The sequence below is a fragment of the Dichomitus squalens genome, assembly GCF_000275845.1.
Source record: "Dichomitus squalens LYAD-421 SS1 unplaced genomic scaffold DICSQscaffold_9, whole genome shotgun sequence".
NCBI lineage: Eukaryota > Fungi > Basidiomycota > Agaricomycetes > Polyporales > Polyporaceae > Dichomitus > Dichomitus squalens.
The window spans coordinates 861,430-883,655 of record NW_006766891.1 but is presented as its reverse complement, the minus strand read 5'-3'; the positions used below and the strand labels follow the sequence as shown (position 1 = coordinate 883,655).

The window sequence follows — 22,226 nt, the reverse complement described above, 5'->3', positions numbered from 1 at the left end:
CTGCAGCGTCGAGCAGGGCTCATAACCTGTTGAACCCGGGGGGCGAAGGCCTCTCCCACGGGTGGCAACGACAGCGGATAGCCTGCAACTCACCTAGAAGGGTTGGTTGATTGTAAGAGGCTTGTAAGAGCGATGATAGGAGACGTTCGAGTGAACTGGACTGTAGATTGGGGGTACAGAGGTCCCCTATATATACTACTGTACATCTGTGGCTACATAGTACTATACAGTACCTTCCCAGGATGCACAGTCGCACAGAGAAGCAGTGCGTACACAGCAAAGCTGTGCGTGTACCACATGAGTAGTACAGCCTCGGTTATTGCAGTAACCGGCTGTGCCGTTCCATATCTTGTGACAGCTGTATTAGGCAAGCTGTGTAAACCAGCGCCTGTTCAACATCCTCCCCCCCCCTCGCCCCGCACCGCACCACCCCGTTACCCCAAGCCGCAACCAGCGCCCCGCAACCCCCATGGACGTGACGCCTGACCCGCGTCCCCTCACTCCTCCTCCCGTCCCCCTACCCCCTCCCACCCACCCTTCGCCCCCTTCCGCTAGCGCCTTCGACAAGGTGCTAGGCAAACTCGCGGCAGAGGGCCGCGAGGCCCTCCTCCTCACCCGCCGCCGCCGTCCTGATAAAATGCTGGTGGCCTCCTCCCCCCAGCCTGCCAACGCGGCCCGGGGCCCCCTTTCCTACGCCGATGCCGCCTGTGGCGCCTTGAAGTCGGGCGGCACCGTTTTCATATTTAATGTCAGTGGGCGGAGAGGAGGGGCGAAATGGGCTGGGGGCGTGGGGCAGCAGGCGGCGTAAGGCGAGGAAAACGCGTGCTGCACACGTGTCTGAAGATGGGGTAAGGCTGGTAGGGCGGGTTCCTCTCCACACGCCGACTTCGGTCGTGGTCCGGGCACGCCGGCGTGATTGCGCCGAGTGGAAATGACCCACAATCCCGGATAAGATGCTTACTTACACGTGTACTGTACCGGTTCTGTGCCTGTATGCGCGTTTGGTATAAGACGAGAATCTAATAATAATAATAATAATAATAGCACTCACGATGGAGGAAGCACGACATTCCCCCTTACCAGTTGGTATGTCGATGCGACTGTTGATGCAACGAAAGAGCTCAATGCGCCTGATAACCACGGCGACCTGAGACTGATTTGATGTATTCGGAGTTCCTCTTACACCATCACTATGGCCACAGTGGTCGCAAGCGAGTATACGTGATTTGAGAGATCCTGGACTGCAACAACGCTGCTGGCGGTGCCATCTACGTGTCTCCAAAATGGCGAAAAGTGGCGACGGCGACAATGTTATAAACCTCATCGGATGAGGATGAGCTGTCCCGGCACCTGGGTTCTTGAGCCCTGCATGTCACATCCACACATATGTGTCTGTATTCGGGATCGAATACTGTCAGGGTTCATCAAGATGATTTGGCGGCGAAGTACTACCGGGCGATCTTCCTTACTAACGTGTTCAGAGACGTTCCTACGCGCCCGCTACTTCTGCCAAATGCTTCTGCGCAAATCTTGCCTGGCGCTGCCACAACGGCTTCCCATTTTGAGCCCATGAACACTCACACCATCATCTGATAAGGCGCAACGTACGTGCTTCTTGCTTCTATCCATGCACACGATGAGGACCCTCAATGCCTGGTTAACCTAAAATCATTTCCGCATACAGCGTGGCCTTTCAAAACCTTACGCTCCCAATTGCAATACTTGCTGTTGACAAGTTGGTCCACACCACACAAAACTCCGACCTGCATCATGTTGCCTGGCGTGACACATGATGCTCGAGGTTCTCAATACGATGATAGCTCAAATGAAAGCATATTACAAAGACGGGAGGCTATTCATTCCGGGGCGCGACGCCAGCAACGTGCCAAGTTGGCGCGAAGAAATAAGTTCCAATAACCAGGGTCTACCCCCGATCCATTGAGGGTTGCTGCAAATGTTGCCTTTCCTTTTCCGAGCCCAATGAAGCGTCCTCGAGCCCTGCATTTTGACAGCGGCCCGTCCGTTCTTCCTCGGGTTTGCAGGAACCACGTGAGCTTCAATTATCTCGGAAATAACGTTGATTGGACATGACTCGGGAGGAGGATCTTAGGCACACCTTCCCGCTGCATTATCGGACTCAGGATCCCTCGTGCAACTCTTTGATGTATCGCATACGAGTGTATAGCTGTGATACGGGTCCACGTCGAGGCGGGAGGATTGCGCGTGTGGATTCCCCGCAACGATAATACGGGGGTTTCGCGGCCTGTTCTATAGCACATGGCTCTTTCGTCAGAAAGAGACAGTCGTTCTCTTACCACATGCGCTTCACGATGGCACCAACCACATTACAGACCAGTATTTGCGCATGCCACCGGAATACGGTCTCGACGCGGCACAAGTTTTATCAGATCGGGAATGACTCGATCACAGAAGACACTCGCAGACACAAAACGGAAGAACGTGTCTGTAACACCGCATGGAGGCCACTCGACGGGGCTCGACCCCGCCAAGTAAATCAGCAGCTTCCGACGTACGGAACCCATGAATTAACCTGGAGGAATTGCAGGGACAGCACTGCACACCACATGGCAGAACGCTATCACGACGATTGCTGGCAACAATCCGGATTGCGTTGTGGCCATCCCGGAAATTTACGGCAGTAAATATACATGCTTGCCGGACTTTACCTACAATTGTGCCGACTCGATTCAATCAGTCGTGCAATTCAGGTCCTTCACAGAGCTTCATACGTCCCCGAGACCTCCAAAGTGCTGCCATCATGTCTCAGAACCAAGCGTGGCAAGCGAGCGGCCCTGTTCTCCTTCAGCGCTCCCGGGGCGGCTGGTGTCCGATCCAAATTTCGGATATCTATACACAACTGGTTTGGGTCTGCGAAGCGGAAATCGGATGTGCACCCGCTGGAGTCTCAAAATGGACGTAGTGGTCCGCAGTTGAGACATCGGCGGCGGTAGGACCTGCCGTCAAAGCGCTGTTCTTCGTCAGGAGTGATCGTTGTCCAGTACAGTGGGCGGTCTTCACAACGCGTAGTACAGTATGCAACTAGTAAGTGACCAGCATGACTGGGCTGTCTGGTTCACGGATAATATGAAGCGTTTTGTCATCCGTTGGAAGGAACGAAAGGTGTCACCGGAGCGTAGTGACCCGGTTCCATGGCAAGCCCGAGCAGTGGACGAAGACTCTACGCTGACCAACGACACGTCTCTGTCAGCGAGCCCAGCCCTGACCACTAGTGTTCCCGAACACATCGAAGCGAGTAGTTAGGGAAAGTGAGTGCGATAAGCCTACAGAGCGCTTACACTTCAGAAGTCTAGCGGCCACAGGAGAGTGCGTGAATCTCTCGCAATGGCGGATTCGATATGTTGATGAGCTTGGCAGTATACTACACGGTTCGCACGAGGCACGAATGGGACGCAGCTGGACACGGCGATTCTTTCTACGTTCCGGGCGACCTTCGCTGAGAACGGATGCCCGGTGACTCGTTGTGCGCATTAAAACTAGTAGTGTAGATAGCAAAGTGACGGTAACCAGAATATGACAGGTCAAAACGGTCTAGCATTTGCTATCATCGACACTCAGCGCTGAGCGACAGGTCATCTGATATATGTCGCCCTAGCTAGCAACCCAGGATGGCCATGCAGCTGTCATGATGTACCTGTGGTGCCGCCATCGTCGATAACTACTGACTATCTTCTCCCGCACCCAAGTTCTTGTACGCATGTCATCATAGTGCTTCGTCGCCGTCCCGTGATACATGCTACCTTCACATCAACCTATAGATCAACTGAACCACAGCGATAGTGACTGATCATGATTGTACGTCTTCGACTTCTTGTTTCCCTGAGGTGATAGGCATCGGTCGCTACAGACGGCAGGCCTGCAATTGGGCAAAGGCTTGCGCGTTTGCTTGCAATAGGCCTTGTGCAATGGCCTCTATGGAAGGCAGAGCCTTCACAGCGATTCCAAATTGTGTCTAGGGCACATCTGCCTTAGCAGTAACAGACACCTTGCAACAAATGTGCCGGTGCCTGAGGTTTCCCCCGATCTCGGGCCCTGAGGGATCGAGAGATTGAGATGTCCTTGCTGACGCCAGCCACTATTACCAGAGGCCGAAGTATCGCACCTCACTATATCGACCACTTGCTGAGGCTGCGTTGCGGCATGAGCTGTAGTGCAAAATCAAAATCGGGTGTCTCCCCCAATGCACAGCTGGCAAATAGCTTGCAGAACCGTGACTTGGCTGCTACCCAGGGGCCGTTAGGCGAAAGGCACGGTCAAGCTGTACGGTATGAGGTACCTCAGATTAATCGACCTGCTTGCTTTGAAACACTGGTCAGCGGTGGACGTCGTGCTGGTTTCCGGCCACAAGATGACATGCTGTGTAAAAACATGAGGCCGCCGGAATCCGGTCGTGGAGCTACGCTGCAGAGAACTCATGAAAGGATCCGTGCGAACGATCTCGTGTGGGCGCATCTGGAACCCTTTCCAGCGGCGAGCTTCGATGATGAAGCAGAATCTACGAGGCTTCGCATGATGCATGAGACTGTGTCGGATACATACGTCCAGGAGATTGCGGAGGCGGAACGCAGAGAACTACACACCTCATTGAGACTAGACTGCCCATCACCATCAGAATATCACCGTGCGATCCTCTTCGATAACTCTGCTCCATGTCCACAGCGCAGGCAAGACAATGTCGAGTAGACCTATAGTCTTCATCGTTAGCGGCACGGGGAAATTGGGTGCGCTAATCGATACCCTCGTCTGGTACTTACATCGTAATGAAGCTCGGGAACAATACATCAGCCAAACTCTGCCCCGCCGGGTCTCGTTGCCATTTCCTGAATGTCGGGATTCCCACTCGTGAGGCGTCTGCGAACAAGCCACGCAATCCCCGAAGGAAGGGTGCATGGTTTGTCCACAGTGCATAAGTGGAACCCGTCTGATGAAGAATCCCTCGGTGAAGTGTTCAAGGGTGCTTCCGTATCGCGAATGCTCACAGCAAGGCCAAAGTCCCAAATGGAGAGAAAAAGCAGACCGCCAAAGTCGCGATTACGAGCAAGTCTGGCATGCGAGTATACTCGGGGTTCACTCTGCCTGAATATAGGGTACCACCATCGAAGTCGGAATGAGGAGTCAAACGTCTGCACGCGGCCCAAGCCCAAGTGCCAGGCGAGAACACGAACAAGGTATTCTCACTTTGAGATGGGCTTTTCCCTTGATGGTACGTGCTCCTACAGTATAAGTCTGTTTCATCTATCACGTCGGCCGACGGAAGCACACCGATAACGTACGGCACCGGTGATTTAAGCCTGAATAGCTCGCAAGACTAGGGCTAACACTCATAGTCAATCCTGTAGGCCTGACTCTGCAGCAGGATCCGAGATGAAGAGACCGAATTACATACACTGGGCCGCCCAGTTAGGATCATCTTCAGGTCAGGTGGAGACATTGGGCGGGCAATCGCGCGCCTCGCCATTCTCGCTTTGGATTGAGCCAGTGTGAACAACGTACCTGACCATGTGCCAATCGCTCGGGGAGTTGTGAGCTATAAGACGCACGGGGACCTGGTGACGAAGAGCGACTGCGTGGAGAGGTTCTAGCGAAGACCTCGCACAGCACGAAAACAGTTTGCCGGCACATCGGGAGAAGCCAAGGAGCGTCTTGCGCTTCATCCGGCGCGTGTTTCGAGTGGCCGACGCACGGGGAAGAGCTGGTCAAGATAGTTTTGTCTCTGCGAGAGTGCTCATTGGAGAAAACAAGCTCGACTTCTCGGAGGATATCGCGAGCGCGCTCGTCAATCCGAAGGAAGGACAGCGGAAACGGAGGGCTGCGGAAGGTGTACTGCAAGGTCGATTGTGAGGCTTGAACTATACTACACTTCGAAACCAGCCGCCCCTTGTGTAAGACGCACTGGATTTGCTCTATACTCTCAAAATCGAGGAGCACTGGTTGACCCGACAGCCTTCTGTACACAATCAACGACCAGGAGCTTTCGCAACAGAAGTCATACCTTGGATGGCAAAAGATCATATCATCGTGTACGATATCCGTATAAGTTTTAGGTGGTACGACGGCATAGCTATGTTCCGACTATAACTTTCTCAATAGGAGGGCGCTCAGAAGTCGAGCGATGCTGTCTTCGGTTGATAATCTCTCGCAGAGCAAAATTTTTGACTAGCGATATTACTCACCATTTGAAATTGTAAGGAACATCGCAGGCACAGAGCTATAGGCTCTATAGACGAGAAGTGGGCAACCGGGAAGATGCAAGCGGACGAGTCGACCTGTGCGCGCCTACGACCAATAGCGGAACTGTATTGCGTAAGCTCCGCCTAAACACCGCCGGCAATACCGGAAGGGTGCGGGAGGACTCACGTGGCAGCGCGAAACGTCGCACAGGCTCGCGTTCCTCAACGTTTCTTTGTCGGTCCCCTCGTCCCGTTCACTCGCAGTCGACCAGAACTTCAACATGGCCGTTCAGGACGAGCTCGAATACCTCAAGTCTCTCGTGACTCAGCTGAACGAGAAGATCCAGGCGCTTGAGGCCAAGGCGAAGGACGCGGTCACTAAGCCTAAAACGCCAGCTCAACAACTCCGGACTATTCTTGTTGGTCCCCCTGGTGCAGGTATGCTCTCCGCACGCTCCCCATCTTGACCGTTGAGATTTTCTAAATGTAGCGATTTGCGACCGCAGGCAAGGGTACGCAAGCTCCTCGGATTAAGGAAGAGTTCTGCGTCTGCCATATCGCGACCGGTGATCTGCTCCGTGACCAGGTGTCGCGCAAGACCGCTCTCGGTATCGAGGCCAAGAAGATCATGGATGCCGGAGGACTTGTGGGTGATGACATTGTCGTCGGCATGATCAAAGATCAGCTTGAGAACAACAAGGAGTGCAAGAACGGGTACGTTTACTACTTTGCCGGCATCATGCGCTTGCTCTTGCCATGACTTCCTTAACCTATGCCTGCCCATCGCGCGCTCCGCGAACTGTCGCGGCGATAACGCGTGCAAACACGATCTCATGGACGTGATTTTGAGTGGTAGCTGACTACGCGCGCCTCTTTTCGCCGTACAGTTTCGTATTGGACGGGTTCCCCCGTACTGTCCCTCAGGCTTCCATGCTCGACAAGATGCTGGAAGCGCGCAAGGAGAAGCTGGACTCTGTCGTTCAGCTAGTAATTGAAGACCAGCTGCTCATTTCTCGAATCACCGGACGCCTCATCCACCCCGCAAGCGGACGCACCTACCACAAAGAGTTCAAGTACGTCCCATCTGCAGTCTGACCTTATCTCTATTGCATCTTAATCTTGACGTGGGCCGCATCAGCCCGCCGAAAAAGCCGAACGTTGACGATGTCACTGGCGAGCCCCTCATCCAGCGCTCGGACGACAACGTCGAAGCTCTTCGCAAGCGCCTCAAGGTTTTCCACTCCCAGACCGGCCCTGTCGTCGACTATTACAAGCAGAAGGGGATCTGGCACCCTATCGATGCCGCGCAGTCTCCTAAGCTCGTATGGGAGAACTTGCGGAGTGTACTGGCGAAGTCAGCCGAGGGCAAGTCGTGACCTCACCTTAGATTGCACGAACTTTGCCCTGTCCGGGCGGACATCCACGTTGTTAGCATACCTCTGTGTAGTAGCCCTAGAACGTCCAAGCATTGCTGTCAATACCATGTTATTATCGGCTCTTTGACTGCTGTGGGTCGGAAATCGATATGCATCGCCATGCGTGTTCGACGATGTGGACATGCGGCAACCTGAAGATGCTCGCCTGCGTGGAGAATCGGGAGCACTGGAATATGTCGCTCCTATCTCAGTATCGCATCATGGAGGTACTGCGGTTTTTGGGAGATGCAAATCTCGGTGCTTTCCACAATCAGAGTATCGGTAGCCGAAGGGCCTAGCTGTCAAACCATTCTTAGTCATCGAATATGTAAACGATGGAAGGACATCTCGGCGAATACGGTGTCAGAGCACTAGTCAAGTGGGACGTTCTCCATGTTCCACAGGCGCCTTCTTGCTATCGGGAACGTAACACGACTGTCGATTGGTTGCAAGCGCACCTCAGTAATCACACATCGCACACTCAGACGCCGAGCGAATGCGCGGGGCCGGCTTTTCTGGAAAGACATCTCAATGCAATGTTCACATGTCTATCGGAATGCCAGAAAATCGATCTTCAAATGCTGACTGTGAACAGTCAAGCCGACGGCGAACTGAACATTTACGTCCACAGCGAACTAGATTTACGACATCGAAGGCAGGAAGGAGACCGGGGGTGCAAGCTTTTACACTCCTAACCATTACACCTGCCTCATATGGCAATGCATCATTGGTGCCTTTGCTTCTGCATCGAGCGCTGATGCATGCATTTATTCGACGTGAACGCCCCACATTTTGAGTACGTGAAGGTACAAACACTGATGTGTGTCATCAGGCGAATGCGTTACACATTGAGGATGAGTAGGTCTCTAGATGGTTGGAGCGCGCTCGTTTTAAAGTCAAGCTTGGAAGAGAGGTGGGGAAGCGGCTGAAAGTCTGCTGAGAGACCGCGGGAAGAAGGCTTATGATGCGTCCGCCGCGGGGTACTGCGGCTCTGCAAGGCCTGCCCTGAGGGGAGAAGGTCAGGGGCATAGTCGCCGGAGAACTCATGAACAATGTGAGGGCCCGCATGCCGACACGTTTGAAACGTGGTCTGGTTGTTTCCGAGACTTCGGGCCCTCGGGACCTCTCGAAAGCTATCTGCGCGGCAATCCCACCCTCGAGCGGATCTTTACAAATCGCACGAATCTTGATGCATATGCTGTGAAGCCGGATATGGGTATTGGCGCAGGCAGTGCAAGCGGTGCAGAGGAGGGAGGTGGTCGCGAGCGAGCACTCCGCCGTTGTGCGCAGTGTGCGGTGACTTGGAGGGGTGGATGTATATGGATGAGCTGTGGGCAGACGCTTTGCGTTGGGCTGTTGGGATCGTGTCTGATGGGAGATCTCAGACAAGCGTTTGGGGCGCCCACGGGCGCTCGTCGCGAATGGCCTTAGGACAAATACGGCCGGCGTTACGGCACCTCAGAGCGCCTGTGCTTCTCGTAGATTACCGCTCGGACTGACTTACTTGAACACATACTGACATCGCATCTCCTTCCCCCCGATCACCTACACACCTCCCACAGACCGCACACACCATGAAGGCTCCGACGGCTCTCCAGCGCGGCATGGCTTGTCTATGCTGCCGCAAGCGCAAGATGGTCAGTCTTTCCTCCTCGCACCCTCCCTACTTGTCCGCACTGCCACCGGCTTGACACCACTTTATCCTGCCAGAAATGTGACGGCGCGCGCCCTATCTGCACGCAATGTAGCAAGGCCAGCAGAGCTGACGAATGTCAGTACTACGAGAAGAAGCGCACCAGTCGCACCCAACTTCTCCAGGCCAAGATAACCAAGCTCGAGGCACGTCTCCGCGAACTTGAGGCCGAGCAGTCAGCACCGGAGTCATCGTCGAGCTCCGGCTCGCAATCACCTCAGTTGGACCGATTGTCTGTCCCCCTTTCTCGTACGTGTCCTTCTTTCGTTCTCTTCATCCGGTACCGGTCTGAGCCCGTCACGGGTGTGCGTGTCCTCCCACTTCCCAGAACACGACGAGTTTACTCAGGGCTTCGACCCTACCTCTATCTTCAATAATACTCCCGGCTTAGAGTACCTAGGCAACAGCGATGCGTTCCCACACTTTGACGAGGAGTTCTTCCCGAATATCTCGGCCTTCGGAGGCCTGCCCTGGACTGGCGATGGCTTGGACTTCCAGTCTGTAGATGACATGCTGGCGCCAGATTCGTCAGAGTCAAGCAAGAGTAGTCTACGCGAGTTTCCTTCTGGTCATTCTATGAACTGGTGGGAAAATGACGTCTTCTGCGAGAACAAGCAAATGCTGTACGCCTGCTTCCGTGCCGGTCCCACAAGGTGCATAAAGCTAACTTCGTCGCGTGGCGAATAGGCTTGACATATTTTTCGCACATCGACATCAGTGTGCATTTGACGTGCACATCGGACGCTTCAGAGCCGCGCTACTGCTCCCATCCGCTCAGCAACCACATCCATCCTTGGTCGACGCCATTTACCTCCTCGCCTGCTATTTCTCACGGTCGCCGTCACTCACCGAACTCGAGCCGCATTTCCTCAAACGCTCCCTGCGTGGCATCTCCGAAGCACTTCAGCTCTCTGACCGCATCGTCCATGTCCTCCAGGCCTCTTGTCTCCTCGCCGTCTACTTCTTCTGGCATGGTCGCACTCTCGAAGGCTACTATCACTCCTCCATTGCCGCCCGATTAGCTGTCGGTCTCGGTTTGCACCAGATTTCGTCCAAGGAAAACTTCCGGTTCCAGATGCAGCGGGCCAGCTACCAGGATGCACCGGCGCCTTTAAAGGCTTCTGTCCCCCTCAGTCCGCCTTTGGACGAGGTCGAGTATGCGGAGAGGATAGCGGCGTTTTGGCAGATCTTCGCGGTGGACCGCGCGTGGTCGGTTGCAACCGGCTTACCCACGGCGCTACCGGACGATGACCACCCTCGGTCGCGGATAACGACGATATGGCCGATAGTGATCCCCGACGACCCAGAGGTGCGTGGCATATCTTGCTCTACATGTCAGAGTACTGAAGATCCCCCCGATCTCAGCCATCCATCGAAAATAGCCTGATGCAACCGTTCCCTGCCACACATCTGTCAGGCTCGTCAGCTCTCCAGGCTCTACGTGTGAAGGCCATCGCTCTTTATGAGCGAACAGCGCGGTATTCTGCTTGTAAGTTTGTCCTTCATGCTATCGTTTCAGAACAGCGTCCTGAGCTCCCACGTAGCACCAGCCAAGGATGACAGCCACTATTCGCTCGAGATGTCCCTTTCGCAATTCTCCTCCAACCTCTCGAGCCTACATGCCCAACAGTTCTCGATGCCTTACATGACCACTCCCGACTATGTGACGTTGCAGAGTGGGGTCTACGCCTCCACAATCCATCTGCATCGTGACGACCTGGAGATCCAAACACAATCATATCAGAAATGCTGCTATGCCGCAAGTTCGATGATAGCCTTGCTACATCAGCTGGCAGAAAACGACTATGATGCGTTGTCTCCCATGATCAGCGTAAGTAATTTTCAAGTGCACGCTGCATCTTGTGGGCGGTTGTGGCTTGATGCTGATGTTCTGTGGGTTTTTGCAGACATGCTGGCGTGCTGCCGCCGAGGTATATCTTCGCGTGCTTGCTATGCCGCGTCAGTCGCTGCCGACGACGGTCGACGTTCTCGAGCAGCAAATCGATACTCTCGTTGGAGCCATGCAACGTTTGAGCTTACTCTTCCCCGTGGCTGGTGCGTCATCTCGCCGTCATTCTATACTGTTCGCTGCTGATGTAGCACATAGGAATCTATGCAGCTAAGGTTCAAGAAGATCGAGCCGCGGCCCGCCAAGCATATCTTTCCTCCGTTGTATGATCTCTCATGTTCGCTTCTCGTTATTTGCTCTCTTCTCCCCCTCGTTATTTGCTTTGCGCTCCCATACGGTTATGTTCTATTGTTCACGACTCTACTTAAGGATGTATCTTATACCTGCGGTCGTCTGTCTGCCCCCTTGCCTTCTCCTTGCTTCTCAGGCTCTTTGTATAGGTGCTTTGGCTCTTAGGTATACCTGGACGGTCTGTCTCGCTTCTTCACTAGGATCCTCGAGGACTCTTTCTCAGGGCGCATGTTGTGTGTACCGGACGAACCCTGCTCCCTATCGAAGACATCGTTAATTTGTCTCTTGCCTGTGCTTGTGAATTGTATCAATTAGCTGTTTCGACCTCTACTATACTCTCAATAGACGATACACGCTCCCGTGACATCATGGTACCGCGTTCTCCGAATACATACTCATCGGGCTCATCAGAGCGCTATGTTCTTCGCACGATAATCACACTCTTCTAGGAGCTGCATACGTACATAGTCAGCAGGAGCGCGCCCGGGCACTGATCCGTCCACACACCATGCAAGACGCGGAGGTATGTGAAACGTCAAAGCATGTTCTGAAGTATGGCAGTAACATTCCCGCGACCTAATGGGATGGTCGCAGCAGCAAATCTATGACAACCCCCGGTGGACGACATTGTATACCAAGGAGCAAGTTGAAGTGCCACAATAGCCATCTCCAGTATGAAGTGCTCACCGGCATCCGCAGTCAGCGAGTTCGTAACCACCGGACACCTGAGCCGAGAAGCTAACGTCGTCCACCTGTCTACAGTCAGAAGGCGCGAACTTCCCTGAGCGCAGGAAGCCGTTCGTTGTCGACCAGGACGCAGTTGACACCAGGGAGTACCGTGGCACAATGTATAGCCGACGTCTGGCCGCAGACTCATCTATCGACATGCAGTACGGCCGTGACATAAACATGTGCCTTATATGTTTTATGTCGCCGAGGCACAGATACAGCACTAGTCACCTAGTAACTGTGCCGGCTAGACAAGTCCGGAGATACGTCGGTCAGGACACGTCGAACAAGAGCACGTAGAGATAAAGATCGTGCTTTAGTTCGTCTAGGAGTGGCCGCCTGGTAGTACTTTGGTTGGGGTAAATATCCCTGGGTCGCTCGCAGTGGGCACGATGCAATTTCAAAGGCTTCGGTCATCGGCGCCTTGGAGGTCAAGATACTGTGATACATTCCTTTGTGCCTTACGCCCAGGGAACTTGGGCGCATCATTATGTTATTTTTGTACTGAAGATTCAGGATGGCAACGGGGCTCATGCTTGAGACCACCGAGAGCACTCCGGAAGGCCCTAGACTACGGTGGGCCTGACTGAACCTGCGGTGTTGAGCCGTGGGGGAACGCGGACCTTCAGAGGCTCGTTGAGAATTTCGTGAAACGATCACGAACGACTCGGAGGAGCGGCGCCGGTGGATGGCTTCTCAATGTGGTTAAATGTGTAGCGGGTGGAACAATCGATAGATAAGAAGCGTGAACCGCAGAGGCGCGCAGACTTTGTGGGTCGCAGCGAACGTGATCATGGGTCTGTCGATGGAGAATCCGCGTACTCCCGTGAAGCACACGTTCGTAGGCTGCACAATCCGGTCGAGCCACTCGGAAAGAGTGGTTGTGCATCAGCACACATGCCGGATGCATCTATAATTTTAATCAATCCGCAGCGGCGTGTGGGTCCATGAAGACAGGAATGTCCCCACCGAGACTATATAAGACACAGGTGTGGTCCTATACATGCGCAGTTGCGCTGCCGTGAGAAGATAGCCTGGAGTCTCTGTCTGCATATGCCGCAGCCATCAGAAAGCTTCTTCTGACTTCGGAAGGTGGTCGTGCGGCAAGCTTCTCACATACTGTAGAACACTGACAGCTGCAATGCAACGTATAGGTAGTCAGACCAAGGACAGCCTATCATCCATGTACTACACGTACCACGCAGTGCTGTGCTCATTGGCACAGATTGATGCACAGGCCCTGGGTTTCGACAGACATCATGCGAGTTGGTCAACAGCGGCCTATGGCCTGTTATAGTCATGTAAATGACTCGTCCGCAAGCTCTCGTTGGTGCAGGAAGATTCTCATGGAACGCTTGGTTGTCGTCTCTTAGGTCTCGAGTCTCTGGTTGAGGCTTGGACCGTCAGCTTGATCATCATACTGATATGTATAAGGATGAGCCATGCCGCGGATGCAGTGCTGAGCTGTGAGCTAAAAACATCGTACAAAGTTCGGCTCCGGAGTATTTGTTGCGGCGCGCAATTTACCTGCAGTTCGAAGTTACGGACGAAAACGAAGTGCGGCACCAGGATGGGCGCTTTCCATTCAAGGGCGCCTATGATGCTTGTTTGGCTGGGCCAAACAGCATTAGAAGGCGCCGGTCGGCCTCGTCCCCGTCACCAACATCCACGCCCTTCTACTATTCGACGTCCTCCTGACTGTATTCCGAGATGGGGGACGAATTCCCTACACTATTCCGTATGTCTCGCTATAACTTCTCTTGCTATGAGACGGCTGACACTGGCTTTTCAGGCTCGGAGCAGATGAGCTTGGTACAGCTCATTGTGCCTACCGAAGTTGCTCATGACACCATCGCTGAGCTTGGCGAGCTAGGCAATGTTCAATTCAAAGATGTGAGTCTGTGCTGTACTGCAATGACATACATGACTATTCATATTCATACGTCCTATACGCGCTCACAGCTGAACCCAAATGTCAATCCTTTTCAACGTTCCTTCGTCGGTGAGATCCGCCGCATCGACGAGATGGCCCGTCGCGTCCGCTTCTTTGCCTCTCAGATTGAGAAGGAGAAGGAGGCAGTTCCCATTCGTCCTCTCTACGACTCGGCGCCGCTCGTTACGGTCGGCCCGCGGTCTGCGCAGACCATCGACGAGCTCGATGTGAAGTTGGCAGAGCATGAGGCGCGTCTGACGCAAATGAATGAGAGCTACCAACTTCTGAGCGAGCGGCTGAGGGAGCTTGTAGAAGCGAGACACGTCTTGCGGGAAACCGCGGTCTTCTTCGAGCGGGTGAGTTTCTTGCAGCATCCAGATGGAGGCGCGTTTGTTAACGGCTCATAGGCGGCTGTCCGCGAGAGCGAAGTTCGTCAGTCTCTGGACGACAGTTCTGCCCCGCTCCTGCAGCACGATGACCGGGAGCAGCAGTATTCGTCCGTAGGCGATGTTCAGTTGGACCTTGAGTAAGTAATTCCTTGGATTCGCATCTTCTATGTTTCGTGCTATGCGAAGAGACGTTTCTTTCCGAAGCGTTACAGGCCGTAGGACTAGCTCGGCATGTTCACGTAACTCGACGTTCCAAACTGCGTCGTTCGCCCCACGGTTCATATGAAGTCCGTTTGGCGTGCTTGTACGTACTATCTGCGACGCATCTCCCATATGTCTTCCCAATGTCGAAGCATCTCGACCTGCTATACGGAATAACCGTGGTTGGGTACCTCTACTTTGGTTGCCACCAACCCGTATCTGAAATTCAGATTCGGGCCAAGGGCGGGTAGAGTTGAATGATTCCAATGACTCTAGGCTATCATGAGCGGCCGCCAATCGAGTGGTATTTGTGGCGATGGCTTCCCGCGACATATCGTCGCCCAAAAACACAACGCTGACGGAATTCTGCAGATTTATCGCCGGTACGATCGACCGCACGCGTTTGTCCACTTTCGAACGTGTCCTGTGGCGCATCCTCAGGGGGAACCTCTACATGAACTACATCGATATTCAAGAGCCTTTCGTCGACCCTGCGACTGGTGCTGAGACGCGCAAGAACGTCTTCATCATCTTCGCGCACGGCGACGTGCTCCTGGCAAAGATTCGGAAGATCGCCGAGTCTATGGGCGCGACCCTCTACCCCATTGATGTGAACGCGGACAAGCGTGCGGACTCTATGCGCGAGGTCACCGGCCGTCTGGAAGATCTCCAGATCGTGCTCTATAACACTGGCGCCAACCGCAGGGCTGAGCTCCAGACCATCGGCGAGAGCCTTGCGAGCTGGCAGGATGTGGTGGCAAAGGAGAAGCTGATCTACGAGACGCTCAATCTGCTCAATTACGATGTCCGTCGCAAAACCCTCATTGCGGAGGGCTGGTGCCCTACTCGAGACATCGCCCAGATTCAGCTTGCGTTGCGCCATGCCACGGTACGATGAGATTTTATCTATATGGAAGTTTGCAAAAGTGTTGATCCGCTACACACAGGAGGAATCCGGTACCAACGTCCCGCCCATCCTTCACGAGCTGCGCACGAACCGCACGCCGCCTACCTTCAATCGCACCAACAAGTTCACGGAGGGATTCCAGACTATCATGGACGCCTATGGTATTGCAACGTACCAAGAAGTCAACCCCGGCCTGTTCGCCGTCATTACTTTCCCGTTCTTGTTCGCTGTCATGTTCGGCGATATTGGTCACGGCTTCATCATCTTCATTGCTGCATTGGCGATGATCCTGTTCGAGAGAAAGCTTGCGAAGGCAGACCTCGGTGAGATCTTCGGCACATTCTTCTTGTGCGTATCAGACGTTTCAGTGTGGCTTCGCAGTGCTGACACACCCGTCCCCTCTTTTACAGCGGCCGCTACATTATTTTGCTTATGGGCGCTTTCTCGATCTACACCGGCCTCCTCTACAACGACATCTTCTCCAAATCGCTTCACCTTTTCCACTCTGGATGGGAGTGGCCCGAGCCTCATGGCAACGAATCTGTTGTCGCCTACTCTAACGGGCACACATATCCATTTGGCCTCGACCCTGGTTGGCACGGAGCCGAAAACCAGTTGCTATTCACTAACTCATACAAGATGAAGATGTCGATCGTTCTGGGTGTCATTCACGTAAGAGCCGCTTCGCCGCCTCTACATGGCAGTTCTCCGAAACCGATCGGACTAACGATGAACCTTAGATGACGTTCGCGGTCTGCTTGCAAGTCCCCAACCACATTCGTTTTAAGCGATTCTCCGACATTTGGACCAACTTCATCCCGCAAATGATCTTCCTTCAGTCTATCTTCGGTTATCTGGTCGTTTGCATAATCTACAAGTGGACGGTGGACTGGTCGAAGGCGTCCACGCAGCCGCCTTCTCTTCTGAACATGCTGATCGGGATGGTCCTATCCCCCGGAACGGTCGACCCGGGCACGCAGCTCTACGCTGGACAGAGCACGGTGCAGGTCATCCTGCTGTTGATGGCTGGGGTGTGCGTGCCGTGGCTGCTGATCACGAAGCCCTACCTGCAGTACAAGGAGATGCAGCAGATCCAGGGTCAAGGCTATATTGGGCTACTTGGCGCGGACGAAGCGCCGAGACACGCGGAGGACGTGGACCTGGAAGGCGAAGAAGAAGGCAACGGCCGGGCGATCGTGGAAGTGAACGACGAGGAGCATGTAGGTTCTTTGTACGTCTTTCTCTGTACGCCAACCGCTCATATCACATTCCTCGTTGGATGCGCAGGAGCAGCACGATTTCAGCGAGGTCGTCGTGCATCAGGTCATCCACACGATTGAGTTCTGTCTCGGATGCGTTTCGCACACTGCCTCGTACCTTCGTCTGTGGGCGCTCTCGCTGGCGCACGCACAGCTATCTGAGGTGCTATGGGACATGACCATCGCGAACGTGCTGGACATGACGGGTCTGGTTGGTATCATCGCGATCGTTGTCGTCGGGGCAATGTGGCTGGTGATGACCATTGGCATCTTGTGTATCATGGAGGTACGTCCCTATCTAGGCCTTTTCCGAGGTTACGTGACGGGAACGGGGGTAGAGGGCACATCATGGGACGTGATGCATGATGGCGATGGTCCTTGACTTCTTTTGGGGGGCAGTCACTGATCGACACACGGTTTAGGGCCTCTCGGCATTCCTACACGCGCTGCGTCTGCATTGGGTAGAGGCGAACAGCAAGCACTACGAGGCAGGTGGCTATGTGAGTGTGCTCCAATTCATATCAGTAGTCACCTCTGGGCGTTCCGTGAGCATGGGGCTGCGGGAACGTGTTAGCTGATGGTGTTGCCACATAGCAATTCGTGCCGCTGAGCTTCGCGCGGCTGAACGAGAAGCAGTAGGGCGGCGAGCTGGCGAGACGTCGGAGGTGGCTCGGACTATGTTAAGCTTAGCTCGTGTGCTGTAGTCGTCGGAATCGAGGTCGGTCTCGGTGATATGCTCGAACGTGCCCGGAACGGCGAAGGAGCGGAGCACAAGTGACCACGGACGCCGGAGTGTGCGGGGGAGCGACCTCGTTACCCCACATTGAGTAAGCGCCGGGCCTGATATGGGCTGTGCCACGTGAGATCGCTGTTTTTTTCGTACTCCGCCCACTGGCAGACCCGATATATAAGCCTGATTGGCGACAAGATACATCCCTATCCCCACTCATTTCTGTTCTTTTACTTCTTTCCCACTTAGACGGTACGTGCCCTTCGCTGTCCCCCCTCGTCTCAGAGCGAGTCGTTGACAGTTTTTCAACGCAGGCTTCGGCCCTCAGTAGAAATAGAGTGACCTCTCGTCCTTGACGACCTTTTCTTGTGTTTCGCCGCTGCTCTGCCGCTCGTCGATTCCTCCATAGATCTCTAATCCACCCGTATCTCCCACAAGGTGAATACGCCTTCTAGCTCTCGCGTCCAGCTTCAAGTCTCAATGCCCCAATCTGCCGCTCAGATAACCAAAATGCCCGCTGTCTCCGCTGCTGCTCCCTCCACCATCCCCGACCCGGCGTCTCTCAAGGCTGCCGTCGCCCCCGCTGCCGGCCAGTTCGACGTCTCCGGACTCTTCGTTGCTGACAAGGCGACCCGCGAGGCTGCGGCTGCTCAGTTCGTCGCCCTCGTCCAAAAGGAAGGCCCTGCGGCCGTCCAATCCGTCGGCTTTACCGATGCCGTCGTCAAGGCCCTCGGTGACAAGAAGTCGCCCGCTGCTCGCGAGGGCGCCGCCAACGCCGTTGCGGCTGTCGCTGCAACGCCTGCGATCCGTGCGCTCGAGCCTTACTTCATTGACTCTGGTGTCTACGCGGCGCTCATCGAGGCGTTCGCTGATAAGATGCCCGCTGTCCGCAACGCTGCCGTCGAGGCGGTGAAGGCGTATGTTGCAGCGAGCAACCCCTGGGCGGCAGGCCTCGTCCTCCCCGCTCTTCTTCACGAAATCAAGACCGCCGGCAAGTGGCAGGTCAAGACGGGCTCGCTCGTCGTACTCAACCAACTTGTCGCCTCTGCCCCCCTTCAGACCGCTAAGCTCACTCCCGAGATCGTCCCTGTCCTTGCCGAGGCGATTTGGGATACCAAGGCGGACGTGAAGAAGGCGGCACGCGATTCGCTCGAAAAGGTCACTGCTCTCGTCTCGAACAAGGACATAGAACGCTTTATTCCTGCCCTCATCAAGGCTCTAATCAACCCCGTTGAGGAGGTCCCCAACACTATCACCCTTCTCTCGGCGACCACCTTCGTTTCAGAAGTAGACTCCCCCACCCTCTCCCTCATGGTTCCCCTTTTGTCCCGCGGTCTCAACGAGAAGCTCACGGCCACCAAGCGTAAGGTTGCGGTCATCATCGACAACATGGCCAAGCTCGTCGACTCGCCCGTGACCGTCCGCCCCTTCATCCCCAAGCTTCTCCCCGGCCTCATCAAGATCGAGAGTGTCATTGGTGACCCTGAGGCCCGCAGTGTTGTCGCTCGCGCCATCGCTACCCTTCGTCAGGTTGGTGAGGTCCCCACTGGCGACGGTTCTGACCTCCCGCCCCTGAAGAAGGCGGAGGAGAAGACCCTCGCTCATTCCCTCATCAACCTCTACAAGAAGGCTGGCGCCAACCCTGTCCCCTCCGTTGCCGACGTTGCGACCATCTACGCTTCTCAGCTCGCCACGAACATGGTCAACCTGAAGAATTTCGACGTCTCGGAGTGGCAGACCCTCATTCCCTACCTTGCGTTCCTCACCACCTCGCCCGACCCGAACACCATCGTCAATGAGTGGGCCGTCAAGTCGGCCTCTGCCGAGGACGAGGACGAGGCGCAGGCTGAGGATGAGGAGGAAGGCGAGGACCTGTGCAACTGCCAGTTCTCGCTCGCCTACGGTGCGAAGATCCTGCTCAACACTGCAACCCTCCGTCTCAAGCGTGGCCACCGCTACGGTCTCTGCGGTCGCAACGGTACCGGGAAGTCCACCCTCATGCGTGCGATCACTAACGGGTACGTTGTTTCGCCTCTCGTTGCTGAGTACGATGCTGACTAGTACGCCCCACAGGCAAGTTGAGGGCTTCCCATCCCCCGACGAGGTCCGCACCTTCTATGTGGAGCACGACATCGACGGTTCCGAGGCCGATACCTCTGTCCTCGACTTCATTGTCTCGGACAAACGTATCCAAGCGACTCGTGAGGAGATCATCGAGACCCTCGCGTCCGTCGGGTTCTCCGATGAGCGCCAGAAGTCTGCGATTGGCTCCCTTTCCGGTGGTTGGAAGATGAAGCTTGCGCTTGCCCGCGCTATGCTATTCCGCGCGGACATTCTCCTCCTCGATGAGCCTACCAACCACTTGGACGTTGTCAATGTTGCGTGGCTCGAGAACTACCTCACCAGCCTCACGACCTGCACGTCGATCATCGTCTCGCACGACTCCGGCTTCTTGAACAACGTCATCACCGATGTCCTCCATCTCAACCGCTTCAAGCTTAAGCGCTACCGCGGTAACCTTGAGGCGTTCATGAAGGCTGTCCCTGAGGCTCGTTCGTACTACACGCTTGAGGCCCAGGAGGACTACCAGTTCAAGCTGCCCGACCCCCCGCTTCTCGAGGGCGTCAAGACGAAGGAGAAGTCCCTCCTCAAGATGCGCAAGGTCGGCTTCCAGTACCCTACGCAAGCCAACCAACAGCTCTACGACATCACCCTCCAAGTTTCACTCTCCTCCCGTGTCGCCGTCCTCGGTCCCAACGGTTCAGGCAAATCTACGCTCGTCAAGCTTCTCATTGGCGACATGGAGCCGAACAAGGGTGGTGAGATCTGGAAGCACCCCAACTTGGTCATCGGTTACGTTGCGCAGCACGCCTTCCACCACATTGATCAGCACCTCGACAAGACCCCACTTGAGTACATGCTCTGGCGTTACCAGACTGGTGAGGATCTCGAGGAGATGATGAAGGCGTCGCGTCAGATCACCGAGGAGGAGGAGAAGAAGATGAAGGACGGTTCAATCGTCGTCGTCGAGGGCCAGAAGCGCATAATCGAGGAGATTGTTGCTCGCAAGAAGCTCAAGCAGTCGTACGAGTACGAGGTCTCGTTCAAGAACATGTCGTCGTCGGAGAACATCTGGCTGCCCCGTGATGACCTCATCAAGCGCGGTTTCGAGAAGAAGGTGCTCGAGGTCGACACTCGTGAGGCGCAGCGTCTCGGTCTCCTCCGCCCCCTCGTTCGTCGCGAGATTGAGAAGCACTTCGCTGACTTCGGTCTCGAGGCCGAGTTCGTCTCGCACAACTCGATGCGCGGTCTCTCTGGCGGTCAGAAGGTGAAGGTCGTGCTCGGTGCTGCTACCTGGCGTCGTCCCCACGTCATCTGCCTGGACGAGCCTACGAACTACCTCGACCGTGAGTCGCTCGCGGCTCTCATCAAGGCCCTCAAGGAGTTTGAGGGTGGTGTCCTCGTCATCACGCACAACCGTGACTTCTCCGAGTCGCTGTGCACGGAGGTCTGGGCCATGCGGGACGGCCGTCTTGAGGCGTCTGGCCACAACTGGGTTGAGGGCCAGGGCTCCGGTCCCCGCATCGACAAGAAGGACGGAGAGGATGAGGACCAGTACGATGCGATGGGCAACAAGATCGACACGAAGAAGACGAAGAAGCTGACGTCGGCTGAGGCGCGTAAGCTCAAGAAGGAGCGCATGGCGCGGAAGAAGCGCGGCGAGGAGGTCACTGACGATGAGCTCTGAACGTTGGTGAGTCAGTTGTCCGTGTGGTTGTCCGTCCGTACCCCCTTGCCCCCGCTGCCGCTGTTGTTACATCACGTGTACTCTCGCTGTGTGTCTCTCTGAACGTGTCTGTTGGCTATACATACCATCGCTACTTCTCATCTAATGTTGTATCCTAGCATCGTACTCTGTCTCGCTTACGATTTTTATGATGATTCTTTCTTACGAAAGTCTTGCCTCGCACGATCTGAACTGGTCCTGGACACTCAAGTGTTCAGTGTATCGCCTGCAGCGATTTGTCCGCAAACTCGTTCGATCTCAGTGGTCCAGGACATTGGCCGAGTCTGATTTCAATGGGTGTGGTCAGGCGTTGACTGATGCATCGACGCTGTACGCAGTCCGCGAGGCCGACGATGCTGTGTGCGAAGTCCGCGACGTCGGGCCTAGAGAGGTATTTCAGTGGTAAGCAGATAGTATACAGAGGGAATCAAGAAGCCAGGAGGAGCACTTCAGGCGAGCGAACGCGAACATGCACGGTACGAGGGCTTACAGCGCCTTGCATAAGTCCGTGAACGCGCTGATTTTTTCTCTCCGGCGTCTACGCTAGGCGACCCTAAGTAAGCCACATTACGGTCACGAAGACTTCTACTACGCCATAACGGCACGTCACAATTGAAGAGCTACTGACTCGATATACAAGAAGTTCATTATGTGTATAATGGATAAGAAATGTTTGTATCTCATTTTGTCCTACATATGAACGCGCATAAAGTGGTCTAATGCTCATGTTCTAATCTCCACACAATTCACCTGCTTACTTCATGTCTGGAGCAA

General features: G+C 54.8%; 5 protein-coding genes across 5 annotated transcripts; all 5 read left to right on the top strand.

Annotated features, from left to right (window-relative positions):
- Positions 1-469: 469 nt before the first annotated feature.
- Positions 470-808, top strand: DICSQDRAFT_169099 (uncharacterized protein; the record flags this gene model as incomplete). The annotated part of the gene is made up of 1 exon (XM_007364720.1): positions 470-808. One exon carries the CDS (start codon positions 470-472, stop codon positions 806-808), a length of 339 nt encoding a protein of 112 aa, XP_007364782.1.
- A 5,643-nt stretch (positions 809-6,451) lies between these two features.
- Positions 6,452-7,705, top strand: DICSQDRAFT_84620 (adenylate kinase). Its single transcript, XM_007364719.1, has 4 exons — positions 6,452-6,647; positions 6,716-6,923; positions 7,097-7,282; positions 7,348-7,705. Exons 1-4 carry the CDS (start codon positions 6,491-6,493, stop codon positions 7,583-7,585), a joined length of 789 nt encoding a protein of 262 aa, XP_007364781.1. The 5' UTR covers positions 6,452-6,490; the 3' UTR covers positions 7,586-7,705.
- A 1,489-nt stretch (positions 7,706-9,194) lies between these two features.
- On the top strand, positions 9,195-11,858 carry DICSQDRAFT_135679 (uncharacterized protein). Its single transcript, XM_007364718.1, has 8 exons — positions 9,195-9,261; positions 9,335-9,566; positions 9,646-9,940; positions 10,005-10,626; positions 10,683-10,806; positions 10,862-11,148; positions 11,225-11,372; positions 11,425-11,858. The coding sequence occupies exons 1-8, from the start codon at positions 9,199-9,201 to the stop codon at positions 11,493-11,495; spliced, it is 1,842 nt and encodes a 613-aa protein (XP_007364780.1). The 5' UTR covers positions 9,195-9,198; the 3' UTR covers positions 11,496-11,858.
- Positions 11,859-13,956: 2,098 nt separating this feature from the next.
- Positions 13,957-17,574, top strand: DICSQDRAFT_169096 (H+-ATPase subunit; the record flags this gene model as incomplete). Its single annotated transcript, XM_007364717.1, has 11 exons — positions 13,957-13,984; positions 14,039-14,139; positions 14,209-14,535; positions 14,587-14,705; positions 15,142-15,658; positions 15,717-16,024; positions 16,087-16,348; positions 16,417-16,896; positions 16,964-17,221; positions 17,358-17,435; positions 17,530-17,574. 11 exons carry the CDS (start codon positions 13,957-13,959, stop codon positions 17,572-17,574), a joined length of 2,523 nt encoding a protein of 840 aa, XP_007364779.1.
- A 601-nt stretch (positions 17,575-18,175) lies between these two features.
- DICSQDRAFT_57415 (uncharacterized protein) lies at positions 18,176-21,413 on the top strand (the record flags this gene model as incomplete). Its single annotated transcript, XM_007364716.1, has 2 exons — positions 18,176-19,683; positions 19,739-21,413. 2 exons carry the CDS (start codon positions 18,176-18,178, stop codon positions 21,411-21,413), a joined length of 3,183 nt encoding a protein of 1,060 aa, XP_007364778.1.
- Between the last annotated feature and the right edge of the window lie 813 nt (positions 21,414-22,226).

What these genes read in the sequence shown, in the direction of transcription:
- DICSQDRAFT_135679 (XM_007364718.1), top strand. Translation starts at nt 9,199, where the DNA reads ATGAAGGCTCCGACGGCTCTCCAGCGCGGCATGGCTTGTCTATGCTGC. An exon ending in CGTTGTCTCCCATGATCAGC is followed by an intron (nt 11,149 to 11,224) that starts GTAAGTAATTTT and finishes GGGTTTTTGCAG; the next exon opens with ACATGCTGGCGTGCTGCCGC. An exon ending in CTTACTCTTCCCCGTGGCTG is followed by an intron (nt 11,373 to 11,424) that starts GTGCGTCATCTC and finishes TGTAGCACATAG; the next exon opens with GAATCTATGCAGCTAAGGTT.
- DICSQDRAFT_84620 (XM_007364719.1), top strand. Translation starts at nt 6,491, where the DNA reads ATGGCCGTTCAGGACGAGCTCGAATACCTCAAGTCTCTCGTGACTCAG. An exon ending in TGTTGGTCCCCCTGGTGCAG is followed by an intron (nt 6,648 to 6,715) that starts GTATGCTCTCCG and finishes TTGCGACCGCAG; the next exon opens with GCAAGGGTACGCAAGCTCCT. An exon ending in ACCTACCACAAAGAGTTCAA is followed by an intron (nt 7,283 to 7,347) that starts GTACGTCCCATC and finishes GGGCCGCATCAG; the next exon opens with CCCGCCGAAAAAGCCGAACG.